General features: G+C 36.4%; 3 protein-coding genes and 1 pseudogene across 4 annotated transcripts; all 4 read left to right on the forward strand.

The window, feature by feature from the left end:
* Positions 1-876: 876 nt before the first annotated feature.
* GGTG_07134 (hypothetical protein) lies at positions 877-1038 on the forward strand (the record flags this gene model as incomplete). The annotated part of the gene is made up of 1 exon (XM_009224958.1): positions 877-1038. The coding sequence occupies one exon, from the start codon at positions 877-879 to the stop codon at positions 1036-1038; it is 162 nt and encodes a 53-aa protein (XP_009223222.1).
* Positions 1039-3286: 2248 nt separating this feature from the next.
* On the forward strand, positions 3287-4557 carry GGTG_07135 (hypothetical protein; the record flags this gene model as incomplete). Its single annotated transcript, XM_009224959.1, has 4 exons — positions 3287-3631; positions 3688-4251; positions 4319-4350; positions 4539-4557. 4 exons carry the CDS (start codon positions 3287-3289, stop codon positions 4555-4557), a joined length of 960 nt encoding a protein of 319 aa, XP_009223223.1.
* A 928-nt stretch (positions 4558-5485) lies between these two features.
* GGTG_07136 (hypothetical protein) lies at positions 5486-6081 on the forward strand (the record flags this gene model as incomplete). The annotated part of the gene is made up of 3 exons (XM_009224960.1): positions 5486-5683; positions 5838-5858; positions 6028-6081. The coding sequence occupies 3 exons, from the start codon at positions 5486-5488 to the stop codon at positions 6079-6081; spliced, it is 273 nt and encodes a 90-aa protein (XP_009223224.1).
* Positions 6082-7198: 1117 nt separating this feature from the next.
* On the forward strand, positions 7199-7270 carry GGTG_20137 (annotated as a pseudogene). The gene has a single exon. The product of its transcript is annotated as a tRNA-OTHER (tRNA).
* Positions 7271-19055: the final 11785 nt, after the last annotated feature.

Genomic DNA, 19055 nt, shown 5'->3' on the forward strand with positions numbered 1-19055 from the left:
CGGGAGGCTTTTCTTAATGGTGTGTTGAAGAGACTTTTGGGCGAGCACTGCTGTGTCGGGAGACAAAAGATACTTTGGAGCTGAAAGACCTGGGAGTTTTTATATATTGGTAGCATTGGTAAAGCGCTAGTTCAGCCCCACCCGGTAAAGACAGGATGAAAATAATAAAGCGCAGGTTACCCACTTGTGAGTACGCCCATGCCTCGATCAGGAAGAACACTTCATAATCCTCTAAAGTGGAAGTACACTTCCTGATGGGGCACTTCCATAATCCTTTAACATGAAAGCAAGGGTAATAATCAGTTACATATTAAAACCATAACTATAATGCCATAAAGTACTGTCCATGTCCTACAGAAGAGGAACTTAGGGTTATATAGTACGTAGCGGTAGCATGTTGAAAGTTTTGTAAGAGATTTTAATATGGCACCAGCCTGAATTTAAAGCTTTACGGAGTACAATTGTTGTTTACTTCTGCTCTTTTACAACTTAACCGAGCCTACGACGCCGACAGTACCAGCTATTTATAATTTGGCGAGCAGGACCTAAAGTTAGATATTATGACATGAGCCTTCCCAGTGATGATTCTAAACCTAGAGTCATATAACGCCTTCCTCCAAAACCCGCAGATTTGACAAAATAAGGGCGCGGTTGCGTCAGCCAGTTGACAAGAAAAATACAACCACATACTCGCTGCAGGCAAACTGATGATACTACACTTTGTTTGTAACAATATGCATCATTTTTGCCTGCCATTGAAAGCCAAGCACACACGGGGACATATGTGTAGGGCTGACGAGGTAATAAGCTCACTAATGAGCGACACCGTGACCGCCACATGTATACAGGCTTGCGGGCAATACGATTGGGTTGGGCATGTTGCTAAGCGAATCCGCGCCGCAGGGGCGTTGCCGCGCCCGCAAGAACGGCACGGAAGGCTCCATGTCCAAGGCCTGCTCCCCGTTCCTGCGAACACGTACGCAGGCTTATGTCGGCTCTAATTGGGCTAGGAAGGATGCGGGGGCACGCCAGAGGTAAAATTGCCGCAGGGATGTGGTGCGGGGAAGAGGCACGACTTGGGGCTCAATGTGAGGCCAAGACAGCGGATCCCACTTTAGGCCTGCTGAAATGGGTGGTGGTGGGGGCCGAAGAAACGCTGTAGCTATGGAATTACATGTAGTTAGCATGGGAGCCTGTTGACGCGGTGTACGTCACCAGTAAGATCGCAGAGCACTAAGTCAGTGCACCCCCTGTTGGGACACCCCCCCTGTTGGGACACTCTGTAGGGATCCATCAACACCAAACCTACTACCTTCAACTGCAAATTTCTACCTTTATTCAAGCCACCTCGATGCAAAACAAAGTTAATTCCTGTTTAAAATCGTCCGGGCTTTTAGACGCACTATTCACTTCCTCCAAAACTGCACCCTTTTTTGCAGCAACCCGGCGTATATCCACGAAGGCCTCGTTAGGATCCGCAGCCACCCTTTTTTTTTTGCGAGGCTGCAATGCTTCCAATTAAGCTTTTAATTGCATGATTTTTTGCCGGGCTTTAGCCAAATCGTATTCGTGCCCGTTGTAGCTTTTTTAAAGCTTTTTAAAAAAAAGCCGGGTTGTAAGGCTTGTAAAAAAGCGGGCTTTAATAATGCTAATTTGGGTGGCCAACTTTTTCGATTGCTTAAAGGTTTCCTATAGCATTTTGAACGTTCGGGATAAAATTGTTAAACGTTGTTTGGCTTTGTTATTTTCGGCAAATTGTTAAATTTCGGCCCGTTAGCTATCCTGGCCATTATTATTAAGCACAAAGCGGTTTATAAAGGGTTTTGCTATATTGCAAAGCTATAAACCGGAAGCCCGTTACCTTAACAATATTATATAAAGGGTTAAAGCTACAAATCGTGCGTAATAATAAGCTTTTAAAAATTAACGCTTTTTAACCATTGTTAAGCGGGTATATAAAGCTTAAAACCCGATTTTTTTCCGGTATGCTTATTTTAAAGGGCTAAATACGGCAAAGTTAAAAGGCTGCAGCACGTGGAACGAATAAGCAAGCAAATAAAATAGGAAAATGTTGTTCCGAAAGCACAAAAGCATAAATTTTGTAGTAACGTGCAATTTGTGCTTATCCAAAATTAAAAAGCGAAAGGCAGGAAAGGAAGGTTTAATGCAAAGGATAAAAACCTTTTGCAGCTATTTTAAGCCCGTGCGATCGTTGGTTTAGCCGTTATTTATAGCAATAAATTTCCATTTTCGAAAAAGGGCCAAATTTGCAAAAAACCATTGCTTTTGCACGCTTTTCCTTTTAAAAATAATAAAAAAAGGCAATAATATACCCGTGGCCGAAATGCATTTAATAAAGGAAGTTTAAGTGCGTAACCCGGGGTTTTTACGTTGCAAAGCCCGGGCTTTAGCAAGGCTTAAAACGATCCCGTTGCCGGTTTTTTCTTTTTGCAAGTTACTTTCGTTAGCGTTATAAATGTTTTCCGGTTTGATAGCGGTTACCGCCGGGATAAAAAAGCGTTTTTACCATTGCTTTATTATAGCAATAATAACCCTTTAAACCCGTGCAAATTTTATCCGCCGGGCCTTTCCGGCACGGATTTTTGGATACCGGTTTAAAAAAGCCTGTAGCTAATGCTTTCCAAACGGTTAAAAAGGCTTTCCGTTGCGAAGGATATTTTCGGCAAAAAACCGGATTTCCGCGTGCGTTAATGGAAGGTTTAAAAAATTTTGCAGTAAAATCCAGTTAGCTAAACGCTTTTTTTATTTAAAAGCTATTCGTTAATATTTTTTTTGTAATTGCCGGATAAGTAAGGCGCTTTTAAAGCGGTTATATAAGGTTAACTTAAGGATGCCATGCATGCAAGCGGCTTTTCGAATTCCAACCTTTGCATGCACCGCAGCAACGGCCCTTTCGACGTTTTCTTTTGTATACTGTTTTTTTGGCATTTGGGCATTAAAATGCAAAAAAAAGTAAGGAAAACGGTCCAGAATTAACAAAAATATAAGGGCGGGAGTACTTTAAAAGATTCCATGCTGTGGGGCTACAGAGTGTCCCAACAGGGGGGGTGTCCCAACAGGGGGTGCACTGACTTAACCGCGGCCTCGCTCGCTGTGTGTTTCTGATTTACCGGTGACTAGATTTATTTTTACCGTGCCCCATGCTTGTGTCGATTTTTTTCTTACTCCTTCCATAATTACACACTTTGTGTACCCCCCCAGGCTCATTTGGGTCACCCAAATTCCCACCCAGCAAATGGTGCAAACTTGCATCCCATGAGCCATGATGAGGCTGCTTCTATTCGCCCACCTGATGTGGCACTCTATGGCTCAAAGCGGTATTCTCGCCATTTTGACATCGTTAAATAGATACGGGCCTTTTGGGCCATGGCAAGCCCCGGGAGTTCTGGTTGGCACACGCATGACAGATAACCTGCGGTCTGAACCGTGGACTGTCGCCTTTTACCCTCTTACTGGGATATTGACCGGACGTTACCATCGGACAGGCAGCCGCTTCTACTCAGCAACCAGCAGTGGCTCATACACACCTACCGACTCGGACACCGCAACGCTGAATGACACCGGGCCCTACACCGATGAATTGTCTCCGGTTGACGACAGCCGTGGGGTGGTTCAGTTTTACTATGATCAGCTCAAATTTAAAATCTCCCATGCGCTTCCCGCCAGGGGTGGCACGTCGAGACGGCTCCGGTCAACATATCGATGCGAGTTGTGGACAAGATCGTTTATTACGGGAAATATCAAGGAACGCCGGAAACTCCTCACGAGATAAATGCCATCGGCTTTGGGTACGGCTTGTACCCAGAATCAGATCCAATCAAAGTCGATCATGGTTTTGAGCTTCTGCATGAGCTGAAAGCAAGTCAAGCAATTGGGTCGAAATCCTTTGGATTCCACTTAGGTATTGCCGGGGGTCTGGACAGCGGAGCCGGAAGTCTCACTCTTGGTGGCTACGACCGTAGCCGGGTCATTGGTCAGCCCGCAGTCTTCGACGCTTTGCCGCTCACTGACCTAGCCGTTTTCCTTGTGGACGTCGTGGTCGGAGTTCAGGTTGGCGACAGCCCATTCGAGCTCATTGCTCACCCAACAAGCTTCTTCTCAAGCAGTGCGCTCGAATCTTCCTTGAGCGAAGAGAGAGGTGGCAAATCAGGCTCTTTACTTGTACAAGTCGACCCTCAAAAGCCACATATGGGCCTCCCCACAGCTACATGCAATTCACTAGCTCGACACGTAAGTAATCGGAGATTAATTACCACTCTTTTTCGTGGAACACGAGGTTTATCCCAAAGGATATCAGCTCCCAGTCACCTGGGACTCTCGCCTCGAGCTGTATGTCTGGAACACAGCAGACCCAGCTTTTGAAAGAATCACGCAGTCAGCGGCATATCTCACCGTAGTCTTATCTGATAAGTCAATGCACACCCTGTCGACGCACCCCCCCTGTCGACGCACTCTGTAAGGATCCGATTAACACCAAACCTATTACATTCAATTGCAAATTTTTACTTTTATTCAAGCAACCTCGATGCAAAATAAAGCTAATTCCTGATCAGAATTTTCCAGGCTTTTAAACGCTGCATCCATTTTTTTTTAATTGCACCTTTCGTTTTTGCAACGCGCCGGATATCCACAAAGGTTTCGTTAGGATTTGTGGCTATCCTTTTCTTTTTGCAAAGCCGTTATGCTTTTAATTGGGCTTTTAATTGTTTAATTTTTAATAAGCGGTAACCAAATTGTATTTGCGGGTGCTGTAACTTTTTTAAAGCTTTTTAAAAAAAGCCGGGTTGTAAGGTTTGCAAATATCCGGGTTTATATAAAGCTAATTTGGGTGGCCAACTTTTTTAATCGTTTAAAGGTTTTCCAAAATATTTGGAATGTTTGGGAAAGGATTGTTAAACGTCGTTTGGCTTTATTATCCTTTGCAATTTGTTAAATTTTGGATTGTTAGCTGTTTAAGCTAAAATTGTTAAGGACAAAGCGGTTTATAAAGGGTTTGGTTATATTGCAAAGCCAAAGGCCGAACGCCCGCCACCCCGCTTTTATATTAAAGGCAATAAGGGCTTTTAATTATGCGTAAGCATAAGCCGTTAAAAATTAACGTTTTTTTACCATTGTTAAGCAGGTAAATAAAGCTTAAAAGCCGATTTTTTAGCGGTAAACTAAGTATAAGCGGGCAAATATAAATAAAACGTTATTTCGTAAGCAAAAAAATATAAACTTTTTGGTAACGTGCGATTCGTACCCATTTAAAATTAGAAAACGGGCTTTAAGGGTAAAGGGTTGGGTGCGTAAAAAAACACTTTTTGCAGCCATTCCAAGCCCGTAAAATCCGTAATCCAATCGTTATTTGTAACAATAAATTTCCAGCTTCGGAAAAGGCTTAAATTTGCAAAAAAACCATTGCTTTTGCACGCTTTTTCCCTTAAAAATAATAAAAAAAAGCAGCGATACCCCCGTAGCCAAAATGCATTCGATAAACGAAGTCCACGTGCAAAACCCAAATTTTTTACGTTGTAAAAGCCGGGTGCCAGCAAAGCTTAAAACAAGCCCGTTACCGGTTTTACCTTTTTGCAAGCTTTTTTCGTTAGCGTTATACGTGTTTTCCGGCTTAATCCGGGCCATTTCCGGTATTTGCAAGCGTTATTACCATTCCGTTATCGTTGTAATTGTAGCTTTTTAAACGCGTGCGTTTTTTATGTGCTTTAATTTTCCGGTTTGGTGTTACGACCAACAAACACCTTTACCCAGGAAGAAGGGGTGGCACGGCACGGAAACCCCCATAAAGGGTAAGGAGTTACGTAACCACTTAGGATTAGTGGATTAAGGAAGCAGGAAAGGTAAGCCACCAATCCAAAGGAAGTTTAAGAAGGCTTATAAAGTTGGCTTGGTAAGCCAATTAATTTACGACCCCAATAAAATAAACATTAAGGTATAAAAAGGAAAAGGTTTTTTATTGTTTTAAGTAATTTTTAATTAAGGCTTTAACATTAATTAAATTTTAATTAGCTTTTAAACAACTTTTGGAGCAAGCATTTAAACCGCACCCAAATTACTTTGTAAATCCTTTTAATTTGTTAAATTACGTGCTATTATTCGATATTCTTTTAATGCTTTACTTTAAAAACAAAGGCCTAACTGTAACATTTTAATTAATTTTATTTAGCACCCGAACCGGTACCGAATAATAGCAATAGCGGCCCAAATAGCCCAAATTCCCGTTCCTAACAACAACGAAGAAAAAATGCTTAACACTTTTATTTACGAAAGGGTTATGTATAACTTAAACGAAAGAAATTAAGCAATTTAAGCGTTGCTTGCAATATCCTAAACTGTAACCCAGCTATAAGCCCAAATTAATACCTTTTGTATAGCTACCAAAGCGTACAAATTTTTTACGCTTAATCGCTACGATAAAAAGGACGGGGCTTTTAAAGCTTTTTTAACGAAATGCCGAAGCTTTTTTGCCTTTTATTATAACCAATTTAATACAAAGCAATAAAAGGTTGCTTACGCAGCCATTTGCTTTAAAAGCAAGGTTAAAAAGTGGTTCGAGCCCGTATAAGCAAATTTTTTTAAAAGCTACAACAAAAGCAAAAAAAAAACCAAAGTTATTTTTGCTAATTTCGCCCGGTTCGAAAAGGAAATTATTAACGTATTTGGCCAAATTAATAAGCAACGAATTGCTAAAAATTTTTTTTTTAATTTCGATAAAAAAGCGCAGCGTTAAAATACGTTTCCGATTTTTAACGCTTTGTTAATAAGCTCGATTAAATTAACCAAACCAAAATGGTTTATTTATATAATAAGTTCCGAAATAACGTAAAAAACGAGGTTTTAAAAGTTAACCAACCCAAATCCTTCGCTAAATACGTTATTATCGTAATTAAAATTAGCGATAAATTGTATAAGCGCCGTTTAAAAAAAAGGCTAAAAAACCAAACCTGTAATATAAAGTAATTAACCGCAACGGCCGTTTAACCGTAACAAATTTATAGCTTATGGTTGTTACTTTGGCTTTATAAATTTTAACGCTGGCGTTACGCATTAAAAGCAAAGGAAACGCAAATTCCAAAATTTTAAAAATAGTAAATGGTTCCAATATAAATAATTTGGGCACATTAAAAAGGATTGCTTTTAAAAAAAGGAATAAAAAAAAGTATTTTAAAATAAAAAAACGGGCCTCGTGGTGCAGTGGCTTTGCACCAGGCCGGTTCCGCCAGGACCACGGGTTCGAATCCCGTCGAAACTACAAAGAACTTTTTGTTTTTTAGCCGCCCGCCTTGCTAGGCCGGAAAAAGAAAGGGGCCGCCCCGCTAACGGGCTTCGCCCGAATTAATTTTTACCTACGCACAATTAATTAATAGTTCCGACAATTAATTCGATTCCGACCCCTCCAACCCCAACCCCTCCCAGCCCCTTTTGCATTATTTCGAAGGCCTAAAATGCAAAAGGTTAAGCCAAAAAAAAGGTAACGAAAAGGCCTTTGGAAAGGCCTAACCCTACCCCAACAAGCGCACGCACAAACCAATAAATTCGATTACCATCCCTTTCTCTTTTAAATATTAACCATAAGCCTTAGCCCCCCTGCAGCCTTTAGCCCCAATCCCAACCTTACCGCCCTAAATAACCCAAAACGCAAAAAGCCAGGCCAATAAAACGGTAGCGGGAAGGAAAAAGGCCGGGTGTTAAAAAAACCAGGTTAAGTGCGTGGGAAGGCCTTTTAAGCGCTTTGGACAAACTTAAGCAAAAAAACCGGCAAAGGACCCTTTTAACCGAAATGGACCCAATTCGTAGCCCCCTCGGCAAAAAGGCCAGTTTGGCAAATCGAACAACAAATTAACCAACCAATTATAAACAAGCAAAACGCGGTTTTGTTGGCCTTTTGCAAAAGGGGCTGCACGCAAAAGGACGGTTAATTCCCGGGTAAAGCCTTTACGAGCAATCGAGCGTAAAAAAAAGTAAGCGTTAGCCAAAGCGGTTTAATACCGCTACGGAAGCGCACCGTTAAAAAGGCGGAAACGCAGGCATAAGGTTTTTCCTTTTTAGGCCCAACCCAAAGGTTTTCCCCCATTTGCATGTACTTAGCCGCAGCATTAAGGTTTCTTCCATAAACATAACAGCGTATAAATACAACAAAATAAAAAAACGAAAATAACGGCAATAACCAGGAAAATAACGATAAAATCGGAGGATAATGGCTATCCCGGCTTTGCGTTTTTTTAAATTACATGCATTAATAACCATTGCGTTATTTACCATTTTAATAAAAATGCAATAAAATGGTTTTTTTGCAAACGATTGGTTATAACCAAACAAAAAAACCTTGTAACAATTTGCAGCAATAATTTAACCAATTCCAATAACAAAAGCAACCAAATTTAAATCGATAAAAACTTTCGGAAAAACTTTAAGCTATAAAACAAAATACTTTAAAAATAGCTTTTGCGCGTTGCTAAGCAAAAAGGAATTTCGAATGCTTTTGTTAAAAAACGAAATTTTAAAAACGAAATAGCCCAATAAAAATATAGCTTAAAATTTTGGGCCAAACCCAATTTAATCCCCGATTTCGAGCCAAAAAATATTAAAAAAGGAAATAAATTAATTATAAAAAACATTGTAAAATTTTTTTAAAACCCGGATTTTGCTATCCCCAAACCAATTAAAATTTAGGTAATAAATAAAAATTTTTACGAACGAATAACGTTTAAAAGCAACAAATTCGAAAAAAAAGCAACAAAAAAAGTTTAAACAATTTCCGCCAATACGCTAAAAATACCCGCGTTTTGCAAAAATACACGCAAGCGGCGTACCAAAAACGGTACCAACAAAAATACAAATTAAAACGCAATTAAAGCGTTAATTTGCAGGATTTTTGGGTACAAACTAAGCGTTAGCTAAAAAAAAACAAACCGGGCCGCAACCAATTTGTTATGGTTAAAACCAACGGTTTAGCGTACGCATGCGCAGCAATAATCGGTTATAAAACGTTCCGCTAAAGCAATTGGCTATGCAAAAGCAAAAAAAAAGCTTGCACCCGGTACGCCCGAAAACCGTAATTAAGCAATTTTAAAAAAGCGAAAAAGCTTAAAGCAAAGTTAAAGTCCGACGGCGCTTTTAAAACGTTAATTTGCCAAACGAAAACGGCACTTTTTACGAAATTATATTAGCCAAAAACAATTTTGGGCGTTTTATTAGCTAGCTTGGTAATAACCACCCAATTACGTACCGAAAGTACACCCGGTTGCAAGCGTATAGCTAAAAATGGGCCGAAAAGCTGCAAAACAGCATTAAAAAAAAAACCACAATAGCTTTATGCTTAATTACCAAAAGCATTTGTAATTGTTTTAAAAAAAATGCTTCGTTACAAATTGTGCAATATATTTAATTTAAAAGCTTTAAAACGATTTTTTTTTATCGATAAATTAATAAACCAATTATTAAGCTTAAATTGGCATGGCAGCTATTTAAATGGTTTATTACCAAAAGGTACGGAAAATCGGCAATGTTTCGATTTAACCTTTAATAGCTTATGCTTTGCGTTATTAAAATTTTAAAATAGCAAAAATGCAAAAAATTGGAATGTTAAATTTATACCATGCAAAAAGCTAAAGCATAGCAAATAAAATATAAGCTTTTATACATACCAATACGGTACGACAAAAACATAAAAGGTTTGTATAAACCTTTTAGCAACTTTAATAACTTAAAATATATAAAAATAAAAAACCGCTTTTGCTTCCCCAACCTCGCGACGGAAGAACGCCATTAAATACAGCAAATTTAATATTAAATTTAAACTTTTCGCTTCCGGCTCGCTACCGGACGTATGTCCGCGCGCGAACGCGCTTCCAGCGCGGTTGCTAGCAGCGCTAATAGCCCCGAAAGCGGCGGAGCGGTTACTAACCGCTTTAAAGCCAGCAACAATACCATTATAACCAACGCCTTTAACCCTTTTCCAACGCGCACCCGCATTGCAAATTTAAAAAATTAGCTAATCGAAATATTAAAGCTTTTCGTGCCTTTCGGCAGCACCGAATTAATGTTTAAAATTGTAAAAAAATGGATTAAAACCGTAACAAACGCGTTCGAAACGCGGTTTTGCAACCATTGCAACCACATGCCTAACCATTTTTGCATTATAAAAAATAAAATTATCGTTAAAATATGCAACGTTTACAAACAAACCATTAGCTACGCTTCGATTTTAGCAACCGGTTTGCCGCAAAGCGGTTAAACCGGCAATTACCCGCTTACAATCCGCCCTTACGCATTTTCCAATACCGGCCCCCCCCCCCCCCCGAAATATATTTTCGCGCGTATTAAACGCAAAATTACTATTTTAACCAAAAATGTTTTTTTTAAAATTGCAAACCGCATATTCGTTAAAATTACCATTACATTAATTAAAAAGCTTAGTAACAACGTAAAAATAACGCGCAAGCTTTTTAACGGTAACGTAGTAATTTTATTTTATATAACCGCCGTTAAGCATACGAAAAATACCGCGTAGGTTATTAAAGTATTTAATAGCAAAGCAATATACCAAACCCGAATTTATAACGTTGTAATTAAAAGCATTTAATAAAACGCAATTAATAATAATAATATTTTGCTGTACGAATTTAAAGCGCATAATATCGGGGCCAAAATTAATTTAATTTATGTATAAAACGCTTAGCAACCGGAAAAATACGTTACGGTATTAGTTAAAATTATATCCCCCGCCGCAATTTAAACCGCATGCAATAACGGCTTTATATTTAAAAGCGAAATTTTTAACGTTAAACCGTTTGCAACGGAAGCGAAAGCCGTTTAATGCTATAAATGCTACGGGTAAAAATATAAATCGAAATTTTGCAAAAAAGCGGTTCGTTGCTTGCATTGCGCTAAACCGTTGCATAGCAACGGCAAAGCTAAAAAAATTTTATGCCCGTTGTACGGGGGTTAATTTGTTGCAAAAAAAAGCGAACCAAAATGTTGCAATTGCAAAAGCAATTACCCGGTTTTTTAACAAGCGTGCCCCGCAACGAAAAAAGAAATTAAAAAAGCTAAAAATATATTTTTAAACCGGCCGAAATAATTTGCTTTAAAAACGGGGAACGAACCCGCATTTTAACCAAACCAAATAAGTTATTTTGCCGTTTATACCTTCCCGTTTTTTGCATTCATCCGCCCTTTACCCAGCCCCCCCTAACCGTTACAAAAAAAGGACAATTTGCTTAATTTAAAGTTGCTAACGAAACGCAAACGGGACGGCTTTTTATTAAAAATAACGAAAGCAAAGGAAAATTTTTTAGCCAAAAAACAAATAGGTAAACCACAAAAATCCCGCAATAAAAAAACGTTAAGTTTTTTTAAATTTGCTTTTAAAATAAACCAATACTTTACAAACCCAAACTTTGCCTTTTTCGGCTTTAATAAAATAGCGAAAATAAAGGGAATAAACGAATGCCGGGCCGTTAACAACCTAACGGTACCTAACAATACCGCGGTTATTAATTTCGACTTTGCTAATGCACCAAATTATAAAGCCCTTTCCTTTTCCTTTAATTTACTTTTACCCCAATCGCTTGCATCCCAGCTAACCCAATTTGGCCTTATACCGGTACCGTTTAGTTTTTTTGCAACCGGAATTACGTTTATTTTTAACCAGCTAATTAATAATAATAGCAACGTATGGAATTAAATATATTATATTAAAATATAGGAAAAAGCAAAAGGAAAAACGATTTTCCCCTTTACAGCAATAAATAATATAACATTTTAGCCATTTAAAAGCCGGAGCGCAATTAGCACGGAAACCTTTTAAAACCGTACGGTTGCAATTACAAGCTTATTTATTACCAAAAATTTAATTCCAACGCAGCATTTTACGTGCACAATTATTTCGCCCCCAAATTGTAAACCGCCCGGTACGGTTACAATTGGGCTTTAATTATAATTATTACGTTGGAAAGCCCATTAAAAATATATTTAATATATTTTTTAAATTTTAAAGCAAGCCCCGATTAAGCAACGCTTTTTATTATAATTGCTATTTACCCAACCCAAAAGCATACAATCCTTATAAGCAATTTTAACTTTTACCATTTAATTTGGAATTTATACAATAAATATAACGCAAAAAGCAAAACCTTTTTAAAATTAGCACGCCGCAAACGATTTAAATTAACAACGCTTTACGGGGAAATTACAAAAAGGAAACGAAAGGAAAAAAACAATACAATTAATTACGTTTAGGTAATGCAATAATTCGAAATGGAATATTTGGGATAAAATAATACGATAAAAAAGTTTAACCATTTGTTTTAAATATTTCGCGTTTTTTTTAAACCGTAGCAATTTTAATTTTAATAAATTAAAAATTAAAAATGAAAAAATGTTAAGCTAATAAAAAAATTGGCGGAAATTAAAGCCAAAATGGCTAGCAAATTAATAATAACCGGGAATATGCACAATGCTAAAGCTATAAATAAAAAAGCCGATAAATTAATGCAATAATTAACCCAATTTGCTAACCAGTTAACCCTTTAACGGAAACCAAGCCCTTTTAATAAACGCGCTTTTTATTGGATATAAAAATTTAACGATTTCCGTAAGGAAACGAACCGTTTGCAACGCGCTTTTACCAAAAACAAAACGCAAGCAATATGGAAAGCGTATAAGGCCGCGGATAAAGCATTCGTTAAAAAAACGCTAAGCAATGTTTAATTATTAAAAAAGCGTTATTTCCGCAACGGGATAAAATACCAAAAAAAACGGCGCATTTTGGAAATTTAAAAAATAAGCCCGTTTAAAAAGCTTTTAAAAAAAAATCCGGATCGGTTACCAAATTTAATTAAAACCAAAAAAACCCGGATACGCTTTGCAATTACCAAAAAAAAGCCAAAATTTTATTATCCAAATTTTTTTAAACCCGTTAATTAACATTTCCGATATTAGCAAAACCAAATTTCCGAACCATTTTTTCCCAAACCCTTTTTAAATGCCCGTTTTCGTTACCCCGCAAAACATTATAAAGGCAACGGGCCGCACCAAACCGTAAAAAGCTACGGGCTAAAACTATTTCCCGAACGGGCTATTTAAAGCCGCCGAATTGCTAAGCGCAACCGTTATTGCAAAATTTGCTAACGCAACAATCGTTACAAGCTATTTCCCGAAGCGCTTTAAAAAAGCCTTTACGGTAATATTATTTAAATTAAGTAAAATTACCGAAAAAAGGAAATAAGCTAAAAAATGGAAGCTTATTGCTTTATTATTATTAATTTTAAAAGTTATTAAATTAATTATAACGAAACGAATTACTAACAAAGCGGAAAAAAAAAGCATTTTTCCCAACGGCTAAATGGGCAATCGATGGGTTAAAAGCACGAAATTAGCAATTTAAAAAGTAATAAAAGCGGTAATTGCAGCATGGAATTACGGCGTTACCGCGTTATTGTTACAATTTAACTTATTTGGAACATTCGATACCGTTAACCACTTTTAATTGTTAAATACGTTAAAAAAATACGGGTTTTTTTTACCAATCGTAAAATGGGTAAAAAGGTAGCTAGCAAATAAAACGGCCATTTTGCAATTTAACGGCAATATTTCGAACCCGATTTTAATTCGAGCCGAAATTTTTTAAAATTTTCCTTTATTTTTTATATTTTTTATTATATACATTGCATTATTATATAAGGATTTTAAAAGCATTTTAAGGATTTTCGTTACCGATTTTGCTAATAATATTAACCCATTAGCAATAAAAAATACCGCAAAAAATACGGCCCGCTTTTTGGAAATAGCTTGGCCAAAATGCAAAGCATGGGCAACCAAATACAGCATAAAGTTTAACAATACCAAAACCGAATTAATTTATTTTAAAAAGGATAAAAATTTGCCCGTAATTCGATTTAGCGATATAACGGTAACTTTTAGCTAAACGGTTAAATTTTTCGGGGTTTAGCTAAACGCTTGCTTTAATTTTAAAAAATATATTAAAAAAGCAAAAGGCAAGCAAAAAAAGTAATAATTAGCATTTATTTAATTTATTTCGTTAACGTAAAGCAATATGTTTGCGAAAAGAAGGCTTTTTTACAACGTAATGTATTGCACGGCTTTAGTATACGGCGCGATAGCTTTTTATATAACCATACCAGCAACGGGCCGCTTTAAAAACGCCGCTAAATAGCTTTAAAAAAAATAGCGCGCGTGTTTAAAAACCATTGCCGGGGCTTACAAAACCATTTTGTTAGCTAACTTCGAAATTAAATGCTTTACTCCCCCAATTAATTTGTATTTAAACGAAAAGGTATTAAAAGCAAAAAAAAATGGGAAAAATTTAAAATAAAAACGTAATCCGAACCGGTACCAATAAAATGCAGCAATATTTCCGATAATTAAATTATTGTAAAAAAATAAAGGTACCATATTTACTTAGCTTGGCAAGCAAAAACCGGTAAGCGCAAAAATGGAACCCGTTGGAACCTTTTAAATTTAAACCCGGTTTTGCCCCGGTAATTACCCAAAAAGCAATTAAAACGAAAGCTAATGCCAAAGTATAAAAATTAACGAATTAAAAGCAAAAAAAAAAAAGGAAAGGAATAGCTTAAAATTAAATGGAACGTTAAATGCAAAAAAATCCGCGTTATAGCAACAAAAGCGAACCCATTCCGGCCCGCAACCCCCGCAAACAAATTTAACTTCGACGGTTTAATATTAAAAGCATACCAAAAATTTACCAAAGCTTAAAACGCAATAGCCATTTAATTAAAAACGGAGAAATTGGAATTAAAAGCGTTTTTTTGGAATAAAAACGTTTTTAACGTGCATACGCCCCGTTGCCCGTGTAAAACCGGGCAACGGGAAATAGCATTTTACTTATTTGCTAAATGCTTTTTTTATGCTAAATGGAAAATAAGTTCGGGCTGGGAAAATATAAACCACCGTAAAGCATATTTCGAACGATAGCAATAAAAAATAAGCATTATTACCGGAATTGATACGGACCAGAACGGCCCTTTTTTGCCCCCCTTTTTTTTGTTAGCAATACGTTTAGCAATTAAAATAAATAAATTTAACGATTTTAAAATGGTAAAAAGGAATAACCAATTAAAAATGCAAATATTAAAAAAACGAACCGCCCCAAACAAATAACTTAACGCTAAATTAATAACCGGATACAATTATTTTAATTACCAATCCAGCATAAAAACGCTACAATTATATGCTTAACTATATTTAATAACATTTAGCAGCAAATTTGGGAACGAATTACTGCTTTACATGTTTTAGCGCGTGCGGATTTTTTCCCGCGCCATTTTTAGCATTTAATTAAAAAACGCCAAATTGTTTTTATTATTACTTTGTTTTATAATCGCCATATTTAATTGCTTATATAAATTAAAAAATGCAAAAGTAACGAAAACAATATTACCACCAAAAAAAACCGGTATTTATTAATTGCTAAGCTTGCGCAAAAGCAAACTTTTTAACTTTTAAATTGTTAGCGATTTTCGTAATATCGTTAGTACGCGATAAAGCGTTAAAAGCTTTCGAAACGTAAAAAGCAAAAGCTTAAAGTACCGATATTATATTGCCGGAAAGGAATTGCACGAATTTTAAACCAGCAATACCGGTATTTATAAAAACTTTAGCGCTAAAAAAAAAAAGTATCCGGAAACGGTTAAAGGCAAAACCAGTACCGGTAAGTACCCCGGATTTGTTAAGCCCGTTTTTATTGGTACGCCGGAACGTATAAACTTTAGCAACCAATGCGTTATAAGCCGTTTAGCACCGCATTATACCGTTAACGAACCGATAAAATACAAAAAACCAATAAAATTAAAGCAATTTACCAAATATTTGCGGCAATTATTTAACCCGAAATTGCGCATGTTTTTAATTTTGGAAAGCAATTAGTAATATTTGGCAAAAAGCACGGCCGTAATACGAACTTTTTTAATAATAACGGGGTAAAGTTAAAAAAAAATACGTTAGCGACCCGGTTAAATAACGGAAAGGAAAAAGGAAAAAACGATTTACCGTATTATACCAAATGTTTTAATTAGCATAAAAACGATAAAACAATGCATTTATATTTAAAAAAATTAATAAATTAATAAATAAAAAAATTACCCGAAATTATAAAAAAAACGAACCAATTTTAAAATAACAAATTGCAATTTTGCTAAACCGCTTTTTCCCGCTTTATTTTTTACCCGGATTATTAAGCAAGCAATCGATGCAATTTACGCAAATGTTACGCATAAAATTAAATAATTAGCCAAAGCGCAAACGGGAAAAGAACGAAAAAAGCATTTACGTTATTTAATGGTAAAACAAAATGCTTTTAAGGATTTCCGTTAAAGCGTTTATCGCTTTGCGGGTTATAAATTTATATTGCTAAACGAAAAAATTAAATTAAAATAAAAAAACGCGAACAATTTAACGGCGAAAGGATAAAAAAAAACGAATTATGTAATTAATATCGACCCGCGCGTTGCCGCCGTTGTTGTTATTAGCGCTAAAAAAGCCGTTATTGTTATTAAGCACTTTTACCGGGAAAATACGGGGAATAAACCGGGCAGGAAAAGCGTTAAAAGCGGCGGAATTAAAAAAAGGAAAAGTAATAGCTACCGCTTAACCATTATTACGAACGGCGTTACCGCCGTAGCTACCGCGTTTGGTAAAATTAGCTTTAACCGTGCTTTTTTTTTGGAAAAAACCGCTAATTAGCATTGCAACCGATTAAAATGGAAAGTAAAATTAAAAATGGCCGGAAACGAAAAAAAAAAATGCAATTAAACGCCGGAAATAAAAAGCGCGCTGGAAAAAATTGGAACGATAAAAATTAACCGAAAGCAATGCGATAAAAAGGTAACGGTTAAAAAGGAAAAAGGATTGCATTAAAAAAAAAAGTTAAAAAGAAAAGGTAAAAAAAAGGAAAAGGGAAAAAAAAGGAAAGGAAAAAGGGAAAAAAAGCAAACAAAGCAAAAGGAAAGCACCGGCAAAAAAGCAACCTTTCCAAACCCGCCCGAAGCTATTACGCCGGCAAAAAAAAGCACGATTACTTTCCAAATACAATTACTTACTTTTAACAAAGCCATAAGCACCCAAATAGCAAATACAAAAAGCACCGTTACTTTAACGGAAGCAATTAAGTACCGGGCTAATAAAAATACGCATAAAAACGTTAATAAAAATAATTACCAATACCCAATTATATAAAAAAAAATAATAATAAAAAACGAGCTATACCATACCGGATACGAACCGTACCCAAAAGTACGATACGGGGCCGGAAAGCGCGAAGCGTTAGCTTTATGTAACAATTATCCGGCTGGCCAAGCTTTTGCTTACTAGCGGCAATTGCTAAAATTACCCCGAAGCAATAGCGCTTTTTTAAAACTACATTTTTTATACGTTTTCCTTATAATTTTTCCATATATTAGCTTTTACCTTTACTTTACCATTACACCTTTTTGGCCAAGGGCACGAAAACGCTTCCTTGCCGGAGCATTTATTAATAATCGAGCAAACCATAGTAAACGGAGCCGGCGGTTTAACACCAACCCGGCACCGGTTCGTAAGCGCAGGGTTTTTTTCTTTAAGCCAAACCCAAAGGTTTCCTTTACGCAACATTTAGCAATAGCATTAAGGTTTTTCTTATAAACAAAACAAAGTATAAATATATAAAATATATAAAAGTACGCAAAAAATAAAAAATAAGCTTATCCAAGCTTTAAACGAAGCATTTCGAAATAAAAAATTAAGGAATTTATTTATACCAAAGCTATAAAAAGGATATGTAAAAAGGACTCTGGGGTGGAGTCCTATGCTCGTAAAGCTCCAAACGGCGTAAAACTAAGGGTTGATAATCATTAAAAGGTAATTAAGTTAAAGTGTTATTATTTAGGTCTAAAAAGGAAGGAATCTTCCTAAAAGAGAGGGACGGATCCGACCTCCTTATATAAGTACAAAGGAGCTTTGGATGGCCGGTGCACAAATCCCGGATTTGTGCATGGCGATCCTCCAAAGCCTGTGCATGCGCCTAACAGGTAGGTTCCAACAAGATAGCTATTTGCAATAAAAACTTTAGTAACAACGATTAGCCCAAACGAATAACATTTTTACATACGGGTGCAATGGGGCTTTTATTGCTTAAAAACTTTAATTAATTGCAATGCTTAAAGCAATTACGTATTATTATAAGCAATGTTACGATACGGTATTTTTATACGCAAAAAAAATAAGCTATACCTTTTTGGAATTATAAAAAAAAAATTTATTAAATACAATAACGAATGGATCGATATTAAAACCGATTATTTTAACTTTTAATACCGAAGCAAAACTTTTTAAATAACGCTGGATGCATTGGAAATACGGGACGAAAATGGGGTTTTCGGGATCCTGTAATTACAAAAGCATAATTTAAATTTAATTAAAAAAAAACAACCTTTAATAAAAGCTTTTACTAGCAATTAAAAAAGTTTAATAGCTACGGGCCGCAAGCAATATAAAAATAAAGCCGAAAAAAGGTATTCCAACGGGAATAAAGCAAAGCAATAACCTTTAAACCTTATTATTGTTACGACCAACAACCACCCTTACCCAGGAAGGAGGGGTGGCACGGCACGGAACCCCTTATAAGGGGTAAGGGGTTACGTAACCACTTAGATTAATGGATTAAGGAAGCAGGAAAGGTAAGCCATTAATCCAAAAGAAGCTTAAAGAAGCTTACAAAATTGGTTTCGTAAGCTAACTAATCCACGACCCCAAAGGAATAAGCATTAAAGTATAAAAAGGAAAGGCTTTTTTATTGTTTTAGGTAGTTTTTAATTAAGGCTTTGGCATTAATTAAACTTTAGTTAGCTTTTAAGTAACCTTTAAAGCAAGCATTTAAACCGTACCCAAATTACCTTGTAAATCTTTTTAATTTGTTAAATTACGTGCTATTGTTCGATACTTTTTTAATGCTTTATTTTAAAAGCAAAGGCCTAATTGCAACATTTTAACTAATCCTGTTTAGTACCCGGACCGGTACC

Source organism: Gaeumannomyces tritici (genome assembly GCF_000145635.1).
Source record: "Gaeumannomyces tritici R3-111a-1 unplaced genomic scaffold supercont2.3, whole genome shotgun sequence".
Classification (NCBI taxonomy): Eukaryota; Fungi; Ascomycota; class Sordariomycetes; order Magnaporthales; family Magnaporthaceae; genus Gaeumannomyces; species Gaeumannomyces tritici.